The following is a 24,231-nucleotide window of genomic DNA, read 5'->3' on the forward strand; positions in this document are numbered from 1 at the left end:
CCAGTAATAGTAACTACAGTAAGTACTCTAATAAAATGTTTTTGCTCTCGAAATATTTTTTAAAAATACTTTATTCTTGTATTTTTAAAAAATGTAATTCTCTTAGTAAAACTAAAGTCATACTTCCTTTACCTCTGTCGCCATTTTTGTTTTCACTGTTACAAACTTCTCCATCTCTCTCTATGTCTCCTCAAAACATCTGCGCTTTTATCCTCGGTGTGCCTTTGTAGGCTACTTCTACTGGCTTTAGGAGGCAGCCTGTTGACTAATTTGAACAGTGCTGCCACCTAGTGACAGGAGGCTTGTTTATCGGTCAAGCATAAAATTGAACTTGAACAGCGTGAAATTTCCTGCAGCCAAAATGGATGCTTATTGTGACCAAAATACCTCACAGCCTGAGTCCTCTGAACTCAAGCTGTACCTAATTCAACTTCATCTCATAAATTATTTACACACACACACACTTTTTTTATATACGTATCTACATATCACATGAATTATTTTATTATTTATTTATTTGTGCATTAGATTTTTTAATGCGAGTCCAAATTCCATACCACAAACAAGCAAAGGGCATGACAATAAAAAAAAATCCTTGAATCCTTGAGTCCTAAAAATAAATTCAGTTTTTAATGAAAATTTACCGTTTTATGAAAACCCTGGCTCATGGATATGTTTGTCTTATTTTTAGAGGGACTAAATACATATCATTGAGAGCTGAACAAAATTGCTTTCATATTCCGAGTAAGTAATGGCCTGCCGCTGACGTTTGGAGCACTTTTTCCTCTCCTTTATCCACTCACCTGCATGTAGAGTGTTTGGGTCATTAAGATGTATCTCATCCACTAATGTCAATTTGGTAGCTTAACTTATTTTATCATGCTGTGATAAACAGTTGTAGGAATCTGACAACATGCTACAAGGCAATTGTCTTCAGGCTCTTTCAAACCCCACCGATGTTGCTGTACTCCAACTTCTGTGGATTTCGTTTCCCTCCCTAAATTTCTTTCACAAGTTCCTTCTCTGCAGCTCTCAGTTCCTCCTTGTTTCCCAACCTAAAAGGCTTGCTTGTTGTTAGAGAAACACCTTACCTTCGTGATGGGCACAATGTTTTCCACGCAGAAGTTGATAAAGTACATGAGACAGTCAGTGGAGAGGACAATGTCCTCTCCGTGAGGAGCACAGAGCTCTTCCCACACGGTGGAGCTGAAACAGTCCCTCTTCATACTATCTTTTTACTGGTTAAGCAAATTGCCTAGCTAATGAAACGTAGCAAGCTCAAACAAAATAAGGAGGTAGAATAGCAGCAGTGATAGGGGACAGAGGAGGATACAAGAAGACAAGGAGGAAGAAGAGGGAGAGAAAAGAGGACATAGTAGGAGCAGGAGAAAGAGGAGAAGATGAAGATTTTTAAAAAAAAATCTCTGTCAAGATAAATGGACGGTTAAAACATTTATTTTTAGCTGAAGGCCTACAGTTAAAATGAGCAATTTTAAAGTATAAGCGCTGTGCATTTATAAGTTGGCATATTTTGCAGCATAGCTGTTGCATCTTGTTGAAATTTTGTTTACACTACAATGCTACAATGTAGTGGAAATTTGAGCAAGATGTAAGTCAGGGGTGCACCAATTTATCAGCCAGCTGATTTATGACCGCCCTTTTCCTTAATTTTGAGATTAATCCTTAATCGTTCAATCTTATCCCCCGACCTTATCTGCCTTAGCAAAGGTCTAAAATTTGTTCGTCTCCAAAAGTTAATGCTTTTTGCCCTTGCAAACAGTATTTCTGTCCTGAATTCTTGTGCTGAATTCTGACCTGTAATTAGATTTTCAGGAATGCATTGCTTCACACTGAGGATGGCATAAATCCCGTAATAAATGTTAGTTTTAACCAGGACCTTTTTTTTTAGAACCCAATCAAGTCATCTGTGATTCTCCACCTAAAATGGAACTGGACTTAATATATTATCTTTGGCTCTTTTTGTGTTCTAATGTAAAAGTCATTACATTGGAATAATGTTCTTAATGTTCACATAGCAAAGTGGTGTGTTGTGAAAATTACACCATTAGTACTGACTTTAAGAAAAAATCACTAAATTACCAACAGACTTGGAAACCATCATGGTTGCAGATGATTTGTGTTGTGTGGATGGTTGGTGTTGGATCCCAGTTGGTTCCAGCTGGATGAACAGAGCCAAGGGGCTGGCTGAGGAATGTCCTGGTGACCCTACACACAGAAGACACGAACAGAAGCCAAAAGGACCACAGGGGGTGAAGATGGAACAACGGGGTCCTAGCATATGTGTGTGTGAATCCGTGAGAGAGAAAGTGCATGATTGTGTGCATGCTAATGTTTGATCATGCATATCGGTGTGTAAAGGGCCGATGGAGCAAGGGAGAGGAGGCTCGGGAGTGAACGGGAGAGAGGGAGTGTGGGGTGGGGGGTATGGGGTCAGCCCTTGTACCCTTTGACCATTGTCTCCCTCCCTGACCAATATAAAAGCATCATAACCCTGTGAGCCCAGACATATTTAGAAACCAGATAAAAGCACTTTTTACAAACTAGATACACATCAGGCACAAAGCCCGGGGTCAAGCGCAACAAATTAACAACCCTCTTTCTGATGGTGAGGTGGGGGTCTGGGGTGACGGGGCAAAGCCAAACCGCCCCTGGAGTCCAGAGCCAAATGCCTTCATATTCCCAGAGCAGAGACATGGGCTGCTCGCCTTTATTCATTGTAATTGGTCCAGGGGCCAGAGGCTAAGATAAATACTGACTTACTTTTTGTTTGCTTTGTGTCCTTCTAACACAAAACTTCTCCAAGCTAACTCCAACTAAAGTCAAGACCATCATTATGAGAGGCAAGAATTTCATTCATTCGTCAGTCTCATCACAGTGAGGCTTAGCAAACTGGGGCTCATTATTTAAGGGAGTAAAACTGTTTTCATGGCTGTGAAAAGGTGGAAACTGATGATGTTTTCTGCACAACAGACTGAGAAGACTATTGATGTTTTTTGAAATAGTCCCTGCAAAAAAAGAATGCAAAAACTAACAACACCCTACTAAAATGTAGAAATTATTATTATTATTATTATTATTATCATTAACTTTCTCATTGAGATTAAAAATCTCTTTTACACAAGAATCCTGGCCAAGACTGGCAGCAGTACACAGAGATTACAGAACATTCATTGAAAAACAGAGAAAAGTTAAGACAGTCATAAATAAATTAGTTGAAAGATTCCACAGTTAAAACATTTACAGACAAAATGATTCCTTCACAAATTCTGATCAGATTGGGTTGGAAGATTGATGGAGCTTTCATCCAGAAGAGTCCTGTGTGGAGTTTGAGGTTCATGTGTAGTTTAGTTCCAAGCTTATTATCGGTTTTTGTATTTACGACAAAAACCTTATATCTCTAAAAAAAAAAAAACTTTTAAAGACATGAAGAACTTATTTTCTTCTAAACATGCATGCATTCTGCTTGGTCAAAGTCACATGCCATTTTTGTTGTTTTTCACTTAAAATGTGATGCACCAGGGCAAAACCAGGAACAAGTCACTAGAGCACAAATGAAGAAAAAGGATAAAAACCACCAATTTCTGAGAAAATACGGATTTTTGTCTTTTGCAAAAATATATTAGGTTAAGTCATTGTCTAAAATGTATTATTATCTTCGACTTATCTGAGGTTGGATCACGGAAGCAGCAGCCTTAGCAGAGAGGGTCAGACTTCCCTCTGTCAAATCATTTGGCCCGGCTCCGTTGGGGGAACCCCAAGGCGTTCCCTGAGATTGAATGGTACCTCCAGCGTGTATTTAGGCCTGGTTTAGTTCCACCAAAGTTCAGGGTTCACAGAAACTCTATAGCACAGTGTTTCCCAACCCTGGTCCTCATGGCACACTGGCCTGTATGTTTCAGGGTTTTCTTGCTTCAGCCCTGCTTATTTCAATTGATGGCTGATTAGCAGGTGTTTGCTGAACTGCGATCTTCTGAATCGGGTGTATCAAGCAGGAAAACATCTATATTTAGTGACATTTCAGACAAAAAAAAAAACCCTGGCTAAAATCGGAATTGGTAGGTCAGGCTTTTTAAAGATTGGTAATCTGCGATTGGAAGAGAAAACTGCAATCGGTGCATTCCTACTTAAGATGGAATACATACACACATATTTATGACATACTTTGATTAAGTTAATTTCTTTGAGATGTAATTCCAACTGCTAAAATTGTTATTTGTACTAGGTGAGTTTTTGTCACTTGAGAATGTGGACCAGGGATGATTCTGAGCCTTCAACTAATTTTAACAGCTCCTGAAGAAGTTTCATGTAACTTATAAGTTCATGTAAAAATAATGTCTTTTTTTAGCCACATAAATTATCATGCTTGGCAGCAAACTACACATCACCAACTAGCTCAGAGTAGCTCATTGATATACTAATGCAGCCATTTAGCCGGATCTGAAAACATTTCGGTTGACAATGTCAAGTTTTAATGATTGTTATCAAACATTATGAAGCCAACTGCTGAAACATATAGGGCCAACCACGAGAATCAACTCATTTACAGTTTAATCTCAGATTGACACAAAGACGCTAGTGTAAATGTTTGGCTGTTGAACTGAACCGTTCAAGGTTGCTATCAAGCTAATTTTCTATTAGCAGCTCCAGAAATCTTTTTGAGAAACATTACCTTACCATGACACACACAAACATTCCTTTATCTCTGCCGTTTTCTATTCTTCCTCCTTTTTTGCAACATTGTTTTGCTTACTTATCTTCCGCTAGTGCTTTTGAGGTTTTTGATTCGCACTGCACACTGGCAGCTCATATTACTAGTGCAGCGTGACCTACCAGGGCCACCAGGGGGCCCCCAAGAGCTATTTATTTTTTCATTTTGCCTGTATAAAGGAGTTCAACATGATCAAATATATTATTGTTATTAAAAAAAAATCACATCTTTATAATGAAATTTTGTGTTTTTGTTACTTTCACATAGAAATCCTTACTAATAAAAATATATATATGTTCCACTTAGTGGGCCCCCTAATGGCCCCAGAGTCCTAAGCAGCCACTTAGTTTGCTTGTGCCTTGGGCTGGCCCTGCTTTTGTGTCTATGTGAATGACTGGATTTGGCTCCTCCGTCACACACAGAAACACATCTACCAGCCATGTACCAACAGAATGGACTCCACCACTCATTTGTTGTGACTGGGATGGAGAGCAATTTATTTTCTGGTTCATCCATAAAGTCACAGTCACGTTAAGCATCAACTACAGCATAACAGCCTCCTGTGTTCAGTCTATTCGCTCACCTGTATAAATACACCTGCCTCGCTCTTCCCCGCCGATTGCTCTGAACCAGCAGCTCCAGGAGGAGAAAGACTGTCGTACTCCATGCATCGTGCTTGTCAATTTAAGGATGCTTAAAGGTCCCCCCGAAAAACGATAAAAACTCAGAACTCAATGAAATACCCCCACATTCCCTGGACCAAACTTGAAAATTGGACGTTATGCTGCTAACACTGAGCATTCGTCAACAACTCATAGGCGGAAGTGAGAGCATTGTGCAACACAAATAATCACCGGCTGTAACACAATGCTCTAAATAGTACAACAGATTTTAAGGCAATAATCCTGGAGGCAGATTATTTGCCTTGAGGGATTTTAGTAATCAATGTACTCGAACCACTTGAGGAATTGATACAGCCCTACTCAGCCTTATTGGAAAATGGAACAAAGGCTGAAAACTTCTTAAAACATATTTCTAACTAAATAATCCAGACCAAAGCTTACTTTTTTTCTACTCACCGTCCCAGTCATAGCTATTGACAGTCAGTGCTGTGGGGTGGGGTTATTGCAAAGTAATGTAAATTAATAAACTTTGGTAACACTCCCAGGTAGCCGAATAAGTTTTCTGGAGAATATTTTTGAAATTCTGAGGCTTGTTTTCTCCCCAATCTTGTTTGCAGAGTGCCAATATTGAAATGGTCCTTTCTTCATAAATGTCTATGTGTTTGACATCATCAGAAAGCTTAGAATCTAAAGTTATAGAATCTGTTAATACTTCAAAAAGCCTCCTGGGAGACTTATAACTGGCTTGGTCGTGGCTAATCGCAGGGCAGTCGTGGATGTAATGTATATTACCACAATTTGTGTGTGTGTGTGTGTGTGTATGTTTTTTTGTGCATGCATTCGTGCAGGAATGACCAATGCAAGTGCAGCCCATTTACCTTCAGTTGAGTTTTATATTTCTAATGGGGTAAATTTTACACTTCATAAATTTCACTATGATTTAAAGCAGCTTATGACTCCTTTTGCATTGAGTGAAATGAATGAAATTAATATATAATTGTTCACAAATGCATAGAATAAGTTTGACACTTGACTTGGACTTGGCAAAATAACTTGTGTTCATCTCTTGAGCGGTACCTTAAACTGTCTTCTGAACTCGTTTTTCTTATCTGTTCAGAAGAAGCTTGATGTCCTGTGATTTCTGGGGATAAATCATGGTCTGGGCTACAGATTTAAAGCAAACAATGTTTTTATCTGTTGGATTCGACTCCCAATGGTGTGTGTGGGTGTGTGTGTGTGTGTGGGTAAGTGTGTTTGCGTGCATGCATCTGTGAGTGTAGTCCTACCAATTAAGTGACTTGTGTGAATGAGAAGTTGTTTCCAACTGACTGTGTGCATGTTCTTCAACATGTCTGTGATTTGTTCATGTGTGGGTGTGCGTGTGTCTGTGTGAATTAAACCAGTTTCCCACTATGCACTCAGTTTGTGTTACCCCACCCCACACAGACCCTTAGATAATTCAACCAGCTGATGAGGTTACCCAAACGCTAACAGAGGCCCAGCATGCTGCTAATGATGAGAGGTGGAGTTACAGGGCGGAGGGCTCTGGTGGCGTTAGAGATGGGTGGTTCTGTTTAGTCAGACACAGAACTTTGTGTGGGGGATGGGGGATACCTGCCCCACATTAGGCGAGAGAGGCTCTGACCTTAGCAGCTATAATATCAGTACAAGCTCTGACTCAAGATCAGGCCCAGTTGGCACTTCAGAAGGGTGAGGGAGTTAGTTAGAGAGCGGGGGGGTCTTTTATTGTATAGATGATGTCCTCTAGCTTTCCTCTGCCAGTGCCGCGGCCTAGTGAGGGGTGAATAATTTGAGTAATGGAGAGTAATAGGGTGCAGATAGTGAGTGTGAGGGTAACCCTATTGTATCCTGTGTCAGCTGGGTCAGAGGTCACCCATGGCACATACTGGTCTTGGCCCTGTCTGACCCATTTGGGTCTGAAATGAGTTTACCCAACACTAATTAATGGGGCCTGCCAATGGGCTGCTCTTGCTAACTGGCTTGACAGATGCTTCTGGGTCTTGCTTGGATGGCCTTGCCCCCCACCACTGCAGCCCTCTGCTGTCCGACCATCCCTCTGACCCCTTCTCCCAACACTCATATGCTCAGCACATTCCTCAGCATTTGCATGTCATGATGATCCCACCTGCATTTGTGGTGATGCCTCCGCTTGGTGGTGTTGGTATGGTTGGACTCCAGGCCTTTTGACAGGGCTTCCTGAACAATGTACACTTACGCTACTTTTGAAATGTTTCCACCTTTAGTCTTGTTACAACCACAATCTTCTTGAGACTGTCTTGACACTTAGTATCTTCAGTCAGAGGCTTCTTCAAATTTACCGTAATACAGACAGCGACAAGAGATATTTCCTGCCAACATCCATTACAATCTACAATAACTTTTTGAAGAATTAAAGACTCAACAACATTTAATTTCCCTTTGGGATTAATAAAGTATTTTTGAATTTCAATTTGAATTGAATTAACTGAGATGCAGAATCGTACAGCGACATGCTGATACTACTATGTTTCATACTGTGGATGGTGTGTTCAGGGTGCAGTGTGGTGTTTTGTCTTCATTAATTGCATTTTGCAATTGATGAGGAGCCAAAACAAGTTTAGTTTTAGTCTCATCAGACAGTTAGTACCTCCTTCCACCCGTTGCATTCATATGCAGTCACCTGGACATAGTTTTCACAACCCTTCACTTTTACCACATTTTGTTATGTTGCAACCTTATTATATATAAGATTAATCTCTTTCTTGAAAATTCTACACATAAATGCCCAAATTTGACAATGTCAAAACCTTTTTTTTGTGATTCATTGAAAATAGAATATTAAGAAATCATTTACTTAAGTATTCTCAGCCTTTCCCAAAAAGCAAAATTGTGCTTTTGCCACTGATTATCTTTAAGATGTTTCTACAGCGACGACTTTGACCCTTCTTGTACAGAACGTTTGTGTTCAAATACCAGACCATTTTATTATTGACGTGAACATCCAGGTACTTCTCCAGATAGCAAAATTTGAGTGAATCAACATTGAAATATAGCTAACCAGAAACATTGTATCCACGTTGAAGCCTGACATTGGAACGATATTGAAAGTGGTCGGTGACTTACATGTTGAACGTTAGGGTTTCACCCATAACTGACACTTTATCAATGTTGATTCAACCAACATCTACAGTACATTTGGATCTACATTCACAGTTTACTTTATATTGAATTAGTTAGGAATCAATGTTTATTCAATTATTGTATCAACATATTCATGTAAATCTTTTGGTCTGATAGGTCTACGTCATAACATACCATTAAAAATTTATTCATTGGTGTTAAACACAATTTTGTTGGCAGACGATGGGTATTATCGTCTGAAGTTACACTATGGTAGTTACCATAATGTAATTACCATACATTATGGTATTTCACACATTACCATATTTCAGTAATAATATTTACAGACAAGTAAGAAAATGTACAGAAAGGAATCACAACCCACTGTCCTTAACAGTGCTTGACAAAGTGCTTGATTTAAAATGTGATAAACCCATTCCCAATGATGAAATGCTCTCAGTCAGAGCTCAAAGAGGAGGAGGGTTGTGTCAAGCATCATACATTGGTTCAACATTGATCAGACGTCAGCATTTCAGTCATTAGAATTCGACCACAAAACATTGATTCAATGGCATCTTTTCAACTTTAGTTAACTGGCTCGAATTGAATGATTGTTTGATGGCTGATCCACCGTCAATCGTCAACCTTAACCTTAACCAAAAATCAACCTTTTTGACCATAATTCAACATCGAATTACTATTGTTTGCTATCTGGGTCCGCTCCTCCACAACCTGTCCAAGCCCTGGATGTTCACTGGTGATATGTGTATGTAGCCTGGCCATTGACTTCCTGTGCAATTCTGCTTGATTCAAATCACAGCACAGTCTGCGAACCACAGCATAGTCTGTGAAGCTGAGAGCCATGGCTCTCTGTACAAAGCAAAGCATAGAAAAAGGGGCTGGGTTTTACCAGGCTAGTCTGTACAGACATCAGTCGCCATTTCCTTTGTCTTGGTGGTTTTAATGTGAAGGTTGTTTGCCTCAGCCATGATAACAAAATTGCTGCTGATCTCCTTCTGGTCCTTCCCATCAAATACATAGCCTACAATAGCTGTATTGTCCGAATGTAGTGTAGCGCATTTCAGAGTCCTCTGAACTAGATAAAGTGCTACATAAGGACTGGCAATTTACCATTTACTAATCTTCATAACCCCTCTTCAAGAGTTAAAGTCCCTCCTTCACAGGTGAAACAATAATATATTTGTTATATTACCTACAGTCTTGACCGCCAGCAACTCAAGACCAATTCCATCACTACTGTGACTAAATAATGGTATATCTCTCAAATAGTGGGTCCATACTGTACATCCAGCGATTCACAGCTAACCTGCTTATTAATTACTGTTCATTTCTACTGTCTACTGGTTATCTACTATATCTACTGAGCAGAAATTTCTTCATGACTCCAGGGCTTTATGTCAGAATTCATTTAAGTCAGTGCCTACCTATTGTTGACTTCTCTACATCAGTGTCTGTACATTCATCCAAAGTATTTTAATGCAGGTGGCAGCATTTGTCTGTAACCACCTTACTGAGCATAAAAGTGGGACCTCCCTCCTGTCTGTCATCCCTATAGGAGGGCACTAAGTCCTGAGATTCAGTCCCAGCCCAACAGAAGCCCCCCTACCACCAGCACCCCTGGGCTCCACCCCACCCTCTACATAGCTTCTAACACCCAAACACACCCCGTCAACCCTCCCTAACAGCTCTCCTCCCCTCTCCTTTCACTGCTCTCCGACTGCTCCACATGCAGACCATTCACCGTGCATACCTAGGCTGCTAATTCCAAACTGCCTCTCCAATCAAAGGATCACAAGTGTTGTAGTTTTTGTCTCTTTTCTTTTGCTGAGAAACAATGTGTAATGAAAAGAGGCAGCGGCAAGTCTGGTTTGTGTGTTGGCGTGTGTGTGCATGGAAGGGAGAGGGAAAGGTTCTCCCCATCTTTTTTCTCTGTTTTTGTTCATTTATCTTTTACTGTCAAATCAGTCAGTTTTTAAGAACATTTCTGTTTTCACATTGATCCAGGCTAAAGTCATAACCTGTTGTATTCTAAGCTGACAAAAAAATATATTAATCATTTCTGTAATACAAGATCTGAAGCTGATGTGGCCCAAAATGGCTGCTTTTCTGTTATATCCACTGTTAGCTGCTAGTATTTAACCAGGCAAAGCTGGTCTTTGTACCTATGATATAATAGGGTCAGTTGGTTGATGTCATGTCAAACTATTTTATTATGTTTAAAAGACTTTATTGATCCCTGAAGGGGTGGTGAGGTTGTTTGCCTTAGTATGGCATACAAAAATAAGTAAATAAAAATAATAATAAACATATAACAATAAATAACAATTAGCAGCAATAATCTTAAGGACACACATGTATCGCTTAGTATATTGCTAAATATATATTCATCTTAAACACATATTAATGAAAAAGTGACTTTTTTCTTAAACAAAAAAGTAAAGTCATATTTTGAGTTATATGATGACTGATTTGACTCTATGACAACTCTGCATCAGAATGTAGATTTGTGTTTCGAGGCAAAATTTTTTAAGATTGGACCCACCAGTAACTTTTGTTGCTTTTTTTCTACACTCTAGTTGTTTTTCTAAATGTTTCTCCTTCTCTGTGTTTTATGTCCAGTTCCTTTGTAACAGGCACTGCATGCTGTGAGAACTTCTATCCTCTTCGTATCTGGGATGTGGAACGGTGAGTGAGGAACCTGTTCTAGCACTTTTTTTTCCCTTTTTTTTTTTACAGGGGATTCAAACTCAATTAAAAGTCTGTTCTTACAAGAAGGTATTGGGCATGAATAAAATGACTTCAAGCTACTGGATTGTAGTCACAGCTGCCCTGGGGCAGCCAGATGGCTATGCGAGGCTGCACTATCGCACCTTCGACTCTTATGGGTTCGTTCTGAGCAGGAAGGTAAATGGAATGGGGAATTGATTAGTCTTACTTATTTTCTTAGAGCAGAGGGGTGAGGGAGGTAGTGAATGAGCTCGACGAGAACTTAAAAGGGGTTGAATCTCATCTCCAGAACCAACTCCCCTATAGATTGCACCCCAAATGGGGAACAGCTCAATGCAATCACCTGGCAGAAGGAGAGAGGTAGGATACAGACACCCATCACCAACCCTCACATCCTGCCATTTTCTTTTTTAGAAAGAAGACGCTTCCTCCTTCTAAACCAATCATACTGTCACAATTCTGATTTTTTAAGACGCACGCCTCAGAGTTGACCTGGGACATCATTGCACAGTCTGACCTTTGAGTGAATTTATTGAGATATTCACCCTCAGGAGGACTGTCTTAAAAGTCTTACACTTGTGAATAGTCTTTCTTACTGTTCCACTAGACTTTTGATAGTTTGGAAACAGCTTTGCAACCCTTACCAGATCGGTGAGCAGCAACAAATGCTGCTATGAGACCATTGCTGATGTCTTTCCTTATTTGCACTGTGTGAACACACACACGCACCAGTGTATCGGTAAATCAGTGTACCAGTAAACTACCATAGCTCCTGCATTCTTTTGAGATGGCCACACTGGTTATGACCAGTTTTCAAAGCATTGAATTAGCAGCACCTGACTGGTTACTATGCTGAACTATGCTTATATTCTTGGATATTACCAGTTTGAAGTGGTGCACCAATTACAGTGAATATGTAGAGATCAGCAGACAGACCAATGTTAGTGTATTCTCAATCCCCCCTCCCAGGTTGGATCTGATGGCTTAATAATGAGTGTAGCAATCTATGTCATATTTATGTATGGGCGTTTTGGTTGTTAACATTACCATTGTGGCCCTTTATGGATCAAAAAAGCTGCAGTTTTAAAAACACCACAGCACACTTTAATCTCCAACAAAAAGCTGTCCAGAGTGAGGGGCCTCTAAAAATCCTGGCTTGGAAAGGTAAACCTTAAACCTGATAAATCCCTGACAAGGCTTCAGTAATTCCCAGCTTTACATGGGCCAGTGACAACAGGCCAACACAACATCACACACAGCCACGTACAAAAAGCTGCTTCCTGTTCCCAAAAGGCTTGGAAACTCGAGGAGGGTATAAAACAGCAGCCACACAGGAAGAACAACGAAAGGGATGAATAGGCACGTTCATCAGGTGGGAATGGGAAATTGATGTGGTTACAAAGCGAGTCAAGGGGAGGAGGAATTTTCCAGTTAACTGTAACGCCATCTGGGAATAATGAAATATCCTGACTGCTTTCTGTACAGGGGTCATAGCTGTTGAAGAATTTAGTAAATCTGATGAGATCCTGAATAAATTTCATACGGAAATCACTTATCCAAAGCTATTTTGTAAATAAATGTTTATTTTAAGAATCTTAAGAACCCACTGTGACAAATATAACTAGTTTGGTCTCGAATTTTGTGCAACTTAACAATAACTAAGTATGCATTTTCTTGATTCACAATGTATACACATACGTTGTGTAAACGTATGTGTATACGTTTACTGATGGCCTAAGTAAAGTGACTTAGGCCATCAGCCTTCTCTAATGTCACTCCCTCTGGTTGTAAAACAGCACATCCACTAGACAGAAACACAGTTTATCCAGTTGGCCCAGATTCTGTGTCCTGTAAATTGTTAAGGTGTTGAGCGTTTGCTCAGCCTGATACCAGCCAGACAGATTTTAACATCACCACTTCCTGTCTATGATAACTTTGCATTTAAAGGCCCTCTATATGGTAGTTTTTATACATAATTTTAACTATTTTAACGTTGTTTCTGTTACTGATTCTAGTTTCATTATTATTCTGTGTTCTTTAGTCTCTTTTTTTTGATTGGATCGACTTGTTTTACCTTAGTTCAATTCTTTCTTAGTGATTCTAGTGTCTTATTTTTAACTTTTTATTATATCTGGTTATTTTTTGTTACTCTAGTTGAATTATATCTCTTATGTTTTGTTATTCTTTAATATTAGATTCATTCCCCAGCCCACTGTGGCTCTCTCTCCCTCTCTGTCTCTCACTCTCTCTCTTTTTCTCCCCTCAACCTGCCTTCTGCTCTCTCCCTTCACACCTGCAACCCGTTAGCTAATCAGCCCAGGTCCTTTATTCCAGCATTCACTCTCCCAGTACTTGTATACCTGTTTGCCTCTCACTCCTCGCTGGTTCCTCCTGTTAAATCCTATTAATTCTCCATTGTTACCCTGATAGCTATTGTTCCTGATTCCTGTGGTGTTTTTGCTCTACTTTTGGAGCAAAAGAAAGTTTTTGTTTATCTTTTTTTTTGTCATTAAGTCTACAAAATCTACTCGACACCCCTGCGTGCTCCATTTGGGTCCATCATCTATCCACACATCAGGACAAATCCAGCATTTCAGAAGCAGAACATCTGGCCATACAGTCTAACATGGTGGTGGAGTAGAGTGATGGTCTGGAGCTGCTAAAAGGCCACTTGCTGTTATTGAAAGCAATATATTCTGCTCAACCAGAAAATTCTGAAATAGAATCTCTGACCATTAGTTTGTAAGCTGTAGCCTGTATTTTTAAAAATGACTTATTATTTGCTTAATTTGTGAAGCTGAATAGCAAGCATGTAATTATCTGCCTTACCTAAACCAGCATCCACCGTTCGCATCAGCTTCACCCCAGTGCCTTTGCACAACCAGAGTGTGCCTTTGATTTAAGACTCTTCTCTGTGAAAACATCATAAACAGGCCACTGTTGCAGGCGCAAACCAGCTGCTACCACAGAACCTTCTAGAGAAGATGCACCATTCTGCTACTTGTGAAAACCAGCGATGCAAGAGATTTACAAGAGTGAATAGCCTAACAGCAGGCTGAGAGCCTTTGAGACCCTTAAATTGAACAAAGGTATAGCCACAAAAGCCCACAGTCCCAATGACTTCTTGGCACTTTAATTTTAATTTAACATTCTCTCATCTTACCATCTCAGAGGGACAAAGAAATTGTATGATCACTCGTATGGAAGGGGATGCCACACATGCGGCGTCATCCGAGCAACACCCCAACTTTTCACACAATTTCCCTCATGGTCAAACACAGAGGAGGGAATCGGCATCAAAGGTAGAAGACTCTGATCATTACTCCCCTCCGCCAACATCTCCCTTTGTGACTTCAGAAAAGGAGCCATTCTTTTTACAGTCAAATGATCAGGCTGGGATTCCTCGCATTCCTGACTTTGAAAGAACAGGGTTAAATGTCTACAGCGGTACAGACACCCTGATGTACAAATTGATGCTGCATTGTCTCGACAATACGTGCATTTGCTAGACATTTTCAAGGTGATCATTCATTCTCGATGGGCTGCGTTTCCTCCTCCCGCTCCTGCTTCAGTCTTTGTGCAGCTGGTCCAGGGATGCGGGATGAAAGGGGTTGATGTGCAGCAGGTTGCGTGACTCCCCTCTGTTTGTTTTAGTGAATATACCTCAGCAGGAATCCTTTTCTTCACCTGTCTGACAGCTTTTGACAAAACGGTTTGTTTCCCGGTGCATCCAGACTGTTGTTTTAGAGCTTATCCTTTACAAGAGCCTCCAACCACTTCTGTCACAAAAACACACTGTTTTTCTTTAGCTGTCTCCACACTAAAGCATAATTCCCTTAGCTTTTACATTGTTTCCAACCTTGTCAATTCATTAATGATTCCTTTCACAACTCTGGAAACCTGTGCGTGTGTGTGTGTGTGTGCGTGCGTGCGTGTGTGTGTGTGTGTGGCCCCTAAAGCCAATGTGGCTCCTGCAGAGCTGCCAGGCAAGCTTAAACCAGGACTTTGAATGTCACACAGCCAATAGCCCCTTCATAACAGTCACTAAGTCTGGGCCTTCTGAAGCTAACAGGGTACCACAAAACAGCCGACTTGCACTCTGGGTCAAATTGCTTTCCTCTCAGGGAGAAAACAAGTAAGCATTGTTCAATAATAAGAGTGAAAATACCTCTACACAGAAGATTAGTGCAGGAGTTGTACAGGAAGTATAGGTTTTTCATACACAAACCTTTTATGAAGTTGATCAAAGTAAATGCTGTTCCTTATTTTGAAAACACTGAGGGTTTTAGTAAATTACCATCTGGTGCTAATGTGATAGATTATCTTCCACAGAAGTTGATGACTCCCTCAACTGTGAAAGGGGCATTCTTTATTTTAGTGGGAACAGTTCCTTGCAAAATGGAAAAAAAGGAATATCAGATATAATCACTGGAACAGTACCTGACACGTGTGACATTTAAAGCTTGCTGCAGCCGATGCTGTATTCTCCTGAGACAAACTATTTACTTAACAACAGACACAGCACACATGTCCGTTTATGATTCAGGCAAAAGGACTCTCTTTGGTAAAAGCAAGTCAGACATACAGTGTGCTCTGTCTGCACGTTTACACCTCCATCCTGTAAACAGCTCTTACATACAGTGGGAGAATTTATGCTGTTTTGCATCGACACATTACTGTCATTACTACATGTTAATCATGTTCTGTTGTGTGTAACCCTTAGAACTGTTTTTGTCCTCAGCTCGGTTTATAATTTTTTATAATTTTTAAATTTGTTTTTGGCTTTTACATTGAACCCAAAAAGTTCAATGTAAAACCCAAACTAAGGAATTACTATTCCATACAAATCCAAAATGCACTTCATCCAAATCTCCCCATTGGCCCTCGCTTGGTTCTGAGGCCCTGGCAATGAGAGTTCTCACCCAGTAAGGCATCCCACTGGGAAAGCCCTGGTCCAATAACATGGCCCCTGGGGTAAGACTAGGGGATTACTAGCCCAAGCTTGTGGATTGAGCTCCAGGGCGAGGGAGGGGGCACAGTTTGAGGCATCGCGCTGGTCTGTCACTAAGGTCACTGGCCTCCTTTAAAAGGTTGCTACGAGGCAGGTATCACAAATGTGAGAGTAGCACACAGTCACGGTCACGGAGGGTAATAAATGGCAACAAAGAGACAGTTATTCTGCAATCACATACCCTACTGGGTGCAAGTTATTCTCCAATAAGCTAGTTCTGAGTAGCAAGAGGAGCAAACTCAGAGTGTGATCACAAGAGCATGGTGCTGCTGGGATGTGAATTTGTTGACCACACCCTCGGCTCACAGCACATCAACCCAGACACACAAACTCCGTTTGCTACTTGCACAGAATTCTTCCGTCCTTCACCAAACTCTGTGACAAAACAGAAGGCTGCATAAAGCAGCGGCTGAGTTCAGCACTCATTTAGCTTATAGTACTGTGATGAACCAACACACACGGTAGTTAGACCAATATTGCGAAATTCAAGGAAATTAATGTATAACTTGTAAAACAATAAAAATAAAAAGTCTGAAAAATGAAATGGATATTTATATTCAGCCCTTCTGAGTTGGTACATTGCAGAAGCACATCTGCCTGCAGCTATTCTGTTTCTAGCAGAGTTGAGCATCTATAGCCTGAAATCTTTATCTACTCTTCTTTGTAAGAAAGCTCAGGCTCAATCAGATTGGTCAGAGAACGTCTGTGAAAGTTTAAGTGTCAGATTCTGAGTGAGATTTAGGCATGGACGTTTGACATGGCCAGTCTGACATATTATCCTTTTACCTGGACCAGTCTATTTTAGCTGTGGGCTGGCCGTATGTTCGAAGTGGCGTCCTGCTTTAAGATGACCACACAGACATGGGAGACTCCGCAGTGACAGGTTATGCTCCGTGGACCTCTTCTATTAAATACTAAAAGAAATCTTCTTATTTTTAAGTAAACATGTGGAATTATATTTCAGGGGGCATTGCAGAAGTTTAGTAAATGTGCAGTTTAAATTTTGTCTTTCATGAGATTCAGGGATATTCATTTGGGTTTCTGGAGCTAAAGGTTTAATGAGGCCTATGGTCTACTCTGTCTCTTATCAGTGGCATGCAGGTATAAATTAGACATGTCCAGGAGAAATGAAACATTTATTCAAATGAGGTGTAAAGACACAAACACATTTCTTGTCACATGCCCATGTTGTTTGTCACTATCAGTTAGTTTAACTGTTCTCATTTCTTTTCACATTTCAGACTTGATTTAAGATGTTGTGCAGCTGATGGATGTCTAAATGAGAAATGCAACCGTTGGATGTCTCCTTTACAGATTAGCGTGTGTATGCAGTCTGGGCTCGGAGTTTCGTCGTGGTGCGGGGGTGCTGGATATAGTCTTTGAGTCTCCGTTCCAGCTCTTCACCTGCGGTTATGATACCTTTGTTCGACAGTGGGACCTGCGGCTCAGTCCACAGTAAGCGTCGTCTTCATTCTTATTCTTTGTTTTTGTTATTTTTGAACTTCAAAGTGTTCTCTAATCAATAGTCCCAATGTGAAGTATATCATGACAGTCTATGTCGTTAGACTTCCTATCAGGTAAAAATTGGGGGCCTTACTATATAAACAGCAGAATCTGAGAACTGGTTCAAAGCACTTTGAACAATCATATGTTGAGTAACCACATTTTCCATATTTGCAATGAAACAACATTAGTTATGTCTTAAATTTCTTTTTTGTCAATCTTTGTGGTAACACTTTATTTGACAGGGTGTGTATAAGACTGACATGACACTGTCATAAACATGACATAAAACCTGTCGCGAACATGAAGGAGTTTCTATGAATGTCTATGACTGCCAACTTTCCATTAAAGTGTTATTTTTTTACAGAGTAATATATCCCATATCCCAGCTTTGGGAAGCACTGACACAAGTGGTGTCACTGCTCCTTGTGGGCAGGGCCGTTTCTAGCTTTTTTTAGGGACGCTACACCTGTTGCTTATTGGGGACTCTTACTTTGCAAAGCGACTACGGAGAGATTTCTGATCCAGTAGATGCTCTACAAACATGCCAGAGTCTGTTACACTTCACCACGAGAACAGGCTATAGCCATCATAAACTACCACAACAACATTCATTCATCAATAATTTAAACAGATTTTGAATATTATAATAAATATTCACTGTAAATTTATTGAAGAACATAATACAGGCTTTTCCAGGAGCACAAACTCTCCCAACTTGAAACATTAACATAAACCGGGTCCAGTTCCATCACAGGATGGATGGTGTATTCATAAGGGAAACTACTGTTTCTTACACCCCTTTCCCACCCTGCTCCCGTATTAGTATTTTCCTATAAATATCCCCTCCTCCCCCCACGGCTCTTAGTTTTACTCTCCCCCTCCTCTGACAGTAGCACCAGACAGAGACATTTCCCATATTCACAAATCCAATATTTGACAGGTATGGGTGTATTTGAAGACATCTACTGTATATTGGGAAATTATAAATAGATTGTTTACTGCAGTCAGTGCATTAAGTCTACTCTTTTTTTCAGTTATAACTCTTCAAATGGCGGCGGGATGGCCATTGAAATACCATCTCCAAGTGGTATCATTTTGTTAGAAAAACAAATCAAAATCCAGTAATTTTGCTGTCCTTCAGAAATTGCTGTAAAAGTAAAAAATTGTAGAGTTGTAAGGATCCTGAACGTAACGCGGTGGGGTAGTTCTGAGTGTTTCTGGATGGTAAGGCAGCACGGTATTTTGTGTCTTGGTTAGCGATTCTGGCTAGCTTGATTCACGCAACATGTTTTTATCACCACTGAGATGTAAAGTTGGCTGTAGATTTCACCCCACTTGGACTGACGGGTATTTATTTTACCATCACATCCAAATTCAAAACCACTGTTCTTTATTTGCAATGATTGCATTGCATGTTTGATTTGAAAAAAGAACACATGGCCTATTATTTACATTTAGCATAATTGGAACATTGTTTAAAAAAAAAAAACACGACTCGAAAGGACTTGAAATTCCAAGTTCCTGACTTGAGACTTGACTCGACTTTTGCCTGTCTTGACTTGGGACTTGACTTGACTTGACCGTCTTTACTTGAGACTTGACTCGGACTTGAGGACAAAGACTTGAGACTTACTTGAGACTTGCAAAACAGTGACTTGGTCCCACCTCTGATAAATGACTGATCGAACTCCTTAAATCTCAACTCTTGATAGTTTCTCACCTGTTACAATGTTACCCTTTTTTTTAGAATGAAAAAATTCTCATCAATTAATTGACATACTGTTCTCGGGTATTATTGTTTTCCTAAAGAAATAAGACAGAAAGCAATGTTTCTTTCTGTCTAATTTCCACACACACAGGCCTCAGTCAGGAGTAATGTAACTGCTTCTAAAGGAAGATTTCTCAGCAGCCTTCTCCTCGATATATTTGAGGAGAATAGCGTTGATTTAGCACGGCAAGTGGTTCAAGATTTCAGGCTGGAATTTTTGAGGGGATCAGTCAAGTAAGACAAATCGGATCTGAATGGCAGATTGCTCTGGGGACCGACAGTAAGGTTGGCAGAGGGGGGTCCCCTTTTTTAGGCATAAATAATTCATATGGACGAACCTTAGCAGCCTCAGAAAAAAAAAAATCTATCAGGGTCACTCAAGAGGCTTTGGTTGTCTGGAGCTTGCCTTTAAAGAAAAGAACTACAAATACAAGAACAGCAGAGGGGACGAATTAATAATACTCTAATATAGAATGTACACTATCTATTGTGAAACCTATGTTTTATTTATTCTAAAACTGCAGGTAGATATTTCTAGCCATGATTGCGCAATTATGACCAAAGTGGTTCATACCTCTAGTACAAAGTGATTTTTCAATTTTACTAGCATGTTCCTTCTGACTGGAAATATTATTAATATTTTGAACTTCCTAACGAGAGTCCTGACTAGAGTCTGATAGAGATAGAGATGCTGAAGGTTAAGCCGATGGTAAAGAGACTTCCCAACTTTAAAGAGTTTGAGCTAAAATAACCAAAAATAAATCAACAAAATACCAAAGAGGCAAAAAAAACAAACTTTTACGCTTTAATGCTGATATAGAATTTTACATTGACTATTGAGGAGGGTATAAATATGTTCAATGTATCTGTTAAAATGTTAATACAAATAGGAATGTTATTTTTAAACTTCATAAAACTATAGCAAACCTCTTTTGAGCTATGCCTGCCTCATTTTCTGTCAGAAACAAACACATTGATTGTGGTAGGGGTACAAATAATTTTTTAAATCTTGATTTTGCATGTTTGCAGACATTTGTACATAGTATAATCATGTGTTAGTGAAAGCAGCAAACAATGTCCTATTTCAATAAGCTAAACAGGACATTGTCTCCTATAACGGGTCTAAATAAAGAGAGGTGGAAGAATATCCCTCTGTGGAAAGGGATTTTACGACAAAATGCAACTTAAGGTCTCCACATAATGAGGGATACTGTGCATGTTCTCTTAGTTGTGCAGAACCGTCTGATATTGCATAAACTAGAGTACCAATTTCATACATTTCTCTTGAAATACTCCTGCATGTCCCACAACTTAAGCCGTGGTTCTCTCCTTTACCCACGCTCTTCAAAGTTTAACTCCATATTGTCCACAAGATGGTGTCGACTCTCAACCTTACCAGATCAGTGTCGCATACAAAACAGTTTGATGTGAACAGGGTTTCCCGCCAAGCAAGCAGTTTACTGGGCAACACACCGAGTACACGTACATAGTCATAAAAATGGACTTTTGCACACCGCCCACATATTGAGTCCACCTCCATTACATGCAAACTTCCTCAGAGAGAAGAACGCCAGAGTCAACGCTCCCTCACTCTGCTTGCTGGTCGGTTCCCTTAAATAGTGTCCATTTAGTCAAACCACGTCAAATTTTACCGGTTTGAACCACTTCAGTCAATGTGGTCCTTGATGGTCCGGTAATCAGTTTTAAGGATTTTATTCTGTTGACAACTGTACTTTGGTCCTCGCTGGTACCTGTAGGCAGCCATTAAAAGCTCTCTTGTTGCGGTCTGTATTGCAACAAATTTGAAGAAGCCTCTGACTGGATGGATTTCCTCTGACAGTTTTATGAAGGATGGTCAGGGTTGTCCATAGTTTTCTCGGTCTTATGAAGAATCCTTTTTTGCAGGTTCCACAGTTGTCCCCAGAACACAACCATTCTTCTTTAACGGCTTGTTGAGCCTTCTCAGGTCCCAGGCTCTGATGCCCCAACAGATGACGGTAGAAGTAATGATGCTCTCAACAACAGACTTAGAGAAAATCCGCAGCATCTTGCTACAAACCTTCAAGCATCTTAGCTTCCTTATGAAGTCCAGTCTGCTTTGTCCCTTCTTCACTGCTGCATCTCCAGTCCAGTCTGTTGTCCAGATGATGAACGCTGAGATATTTATATTCCTCAACCACCTCCACTTCTTCTCCGATGTTGGAAATAGGGTTTGATCTAAACCCGTTTTTCCTGAAATCTACATTGTCTCCTTGGCAAAAGCAGAACATTTGCGTAGACACATTCTACGCAAATGTTGCTACGCAAAGATTTGCGTAAAAATTGTGCACATGTACGCAAAAACACAGCCACGTTTTGGCTTTGCGTTCTTTTTGTCCTTTACCCTGAGGAGCAAGTTGGTGACCTCCCTCTTAGAGGTTAACTAAAATTAGAGAGTGCATTGTGCATAAGATCCATGTACAGCCCCACTGTCTGCTCCTGATGTCTCCCCATCACTTATTGATGAGGCTGCTCTAATGGAGGATTGATGTCTACTGGAAGAAAATACTCGTCCTTAAAATACGTCTCCTCTCTAAACCTCAACCACTGACCTGCTCTGCTAAGCTCACACACCTTCTGGCTTTCATGTCTTGTGAGGACTTTGCATTGACTTCTTTCATTAGCCATCTCTTATTCTCCAAGTATATTTGACCTGTATTATATATTGACCGCTTCAACAATTTCAAAGATAAATTAAAAACAAAACGTAACAATCTTCAGTGCCTATATAAATTCACCCAATCTGGCCAATTCAATATTATTTCATTATTTATTGTATGTATTTTTTTTTAAGATTATTTGTAAACTTTCATGATCACCAATTAATGCAATTTCAGAAGGCAGCATGTATCAAATTGCTCTGTACACAGCTGTTTTTTTGAGACTTTAGTTCTAGGCAGAGTTAGTGTAAAACAGGCGTGTTGAACTCAGTTTCATTTTGGGCCAAATCAAAAAATCTGACTGTTCTTAAAGGGCCGGTTCTGCCAAAATGTGTGGATGAAACCAATTAAACTGTTAAAATATCAATAAACAGATGTTTGTTTCAGTATTCAGTAAGTGTTCCTTAAAATTAAATAATATTGAATGACTTTTCACGCTGATCCATCCAGAATTTTGTGAATTTTTAATTTTTAATTTTTTCTATCCAAATCACAGATTTTCTGGTGCTAATTTAGAAATATTTGTAAGGAATTTCACGCTAATGTATGACGTTAAATGTGACTTTTTATCAATCACCTCATCGATCATGGACTACAACTTGTCATCAAGTAAGGCTGAGGCAGCAGTTGAGTTTTTGGATAAAAGCTCAATGTTTTTAGCCAGTTTTGAGAAGAAATTGCAGTAAAATCAGAAAAAAAAATTGGGGGTTCTGTTGATTTTATTTATTTATTATTTTGTTTTGCAACTTTTGCAGATTTGTGAAAAACTGCAGGGACTTATTGATGTAATGTAGAGTCTAGAGGGCCACATAAAAAGCCACGGCGATTTGGCCCCCGGGCCTCGAGTTTGACACATGTGGTGTAAGAGTAACAATAGAGGATTTTTATTAATGATCCCAAAGGCAAAGTCTTTGACTTTTACATCTCTCTTTTTTTTTAAATTAGAAATGCTTAGTGTGTGGATACTTGTATGTACTATATATATAAAGGACCACTTTCATAATATTTTACAACAAAGTGAGGTCATTCATGGAAAGTAAGAACCCTTTCTCAGTCAGTCCTCACTTTTTTGCAGTTCTACTGTGCTCTGTTAGATTTAGAGATTTGGTGTTAATTAAGTTTTAATTAAGGTTAGAATATGGTTACGGAAAACTGCATTTAGTCATAATTGCAGTTACTAAAACGTTTATACTTAATACTTAAGTTTTAAGTATTACTACTTAATACTTTGTATAGTTTTAACTTTGTAAGTTTGTATGGAAGTTCTATACAAACTTTATTCAGTTTGTGTAGAAGTTCAAGCATGTGTGTGAAAGTGCAGCACATAATAAAACATCTCCCTGTTTTTCAACAGGAAGTGTGTGATGGAGTGGGAGGAGCCTCATGACAGCGCTCTCTACTGCATCCAGACAGATGGAAATCACATGATAGCCAGCGGCTCGTCATACTACGGTGTGGTCCGTATTTGGGACAAACGTCAAACCAAATGCTTGCAGGTGTGATCCTCATGTGATCCTGTCAGACAATCTGTTATATGAATTAATGGAAATACTTCATCCTTTAAAGGCATCCTTAGAATTTAACAAAACACTTCTTTTTTTTTTTCTTGCAGTTCTTCCAGCTGAGCTCTGACTCTTTGAGCAGCCCAATATACTGTCTGAGATTCAGCAGCTCTCACCTGTATGCAGCTCTGGCTACTGCCCTGCACTCCTTGGACTTCAGACAGCAACCTGCTCACATCAGATGACACACACACGCAGTCAAACAAAGACTGCTAACACTTATAAAAGCAATAAAGAGGTCTATTTCTTTCTCTTTTTTTCCAGTTTTTTGACGTTAAAAGTGACATTTTATGTTTCAGAACATCATGAAAACAATTTAAATATTAGTCAAAGACAAAACAACTAAACCAAAATGCAGTTTTTAATGAAGGTGTTTATTCTTAAGTCACTAAATAAATAAATAAAGTTACCAAGTCACAAAGAGTCACAAAACAAATTAGGCAATAAAAAACATTTCGAGTACAT

At 39.6% G+C, this 24,231-nt stretch overlaps 1 protein-coding gene across 3 annotated transcripts in view; it reads left to right on the forward strand.

Annotated features, from left to right (window-relative positions):
* fbxw4 (F-box and WD repeat domain containing 4) overlaps nt 1-24,019 on the forward strand; it is a 40,970-nt gene extending 16,951 nt beyond the window's left edge. For all 3 annotated transcript variants that reach the window (XM_032553679.1, XM_032553677.1, XM_032553678.1), the window contains exons 6-9: nt 11,113-11,178; nt 17,546-17,686; nt 23,559-23,700; nt 23,817-24,019. In XM_032553679.1, coding sequence (XP_032409570.1) covers nt 11,113-11,178; nt 17,546-17,686; nt 23,559-23,700; nt 23,817-23,951 — 484 coding nt within the window. In that variant the 3' untranslated portion in view covers nt 23,952-24,019. The remainder of the gene's footprint in view (nt 1-11,112; nt 11,179-17,545; nt 17,687-23,558; nt 23,701-23,816) is intronic.
* The last annotated feature ends 212 nt before the right edge of the window (nt 24,020-24,231 follow it).

The sequence above is a fragment of the Xiphophorus hellerii genome, chromosome 22, assembly GCF_003331165.1.
Source record: "Xiphophorus hellerii strain 12219 chromosome 22, Xiphophorus_hellerii-4.1, whole genome shotgun sequence".
NCBI lineage: Eukaryota > Metazoa > Chordata > Actinopteri > Cyprinodontiformes > Poeciliidae > Xiphophorus > Xiphophorus hellerii.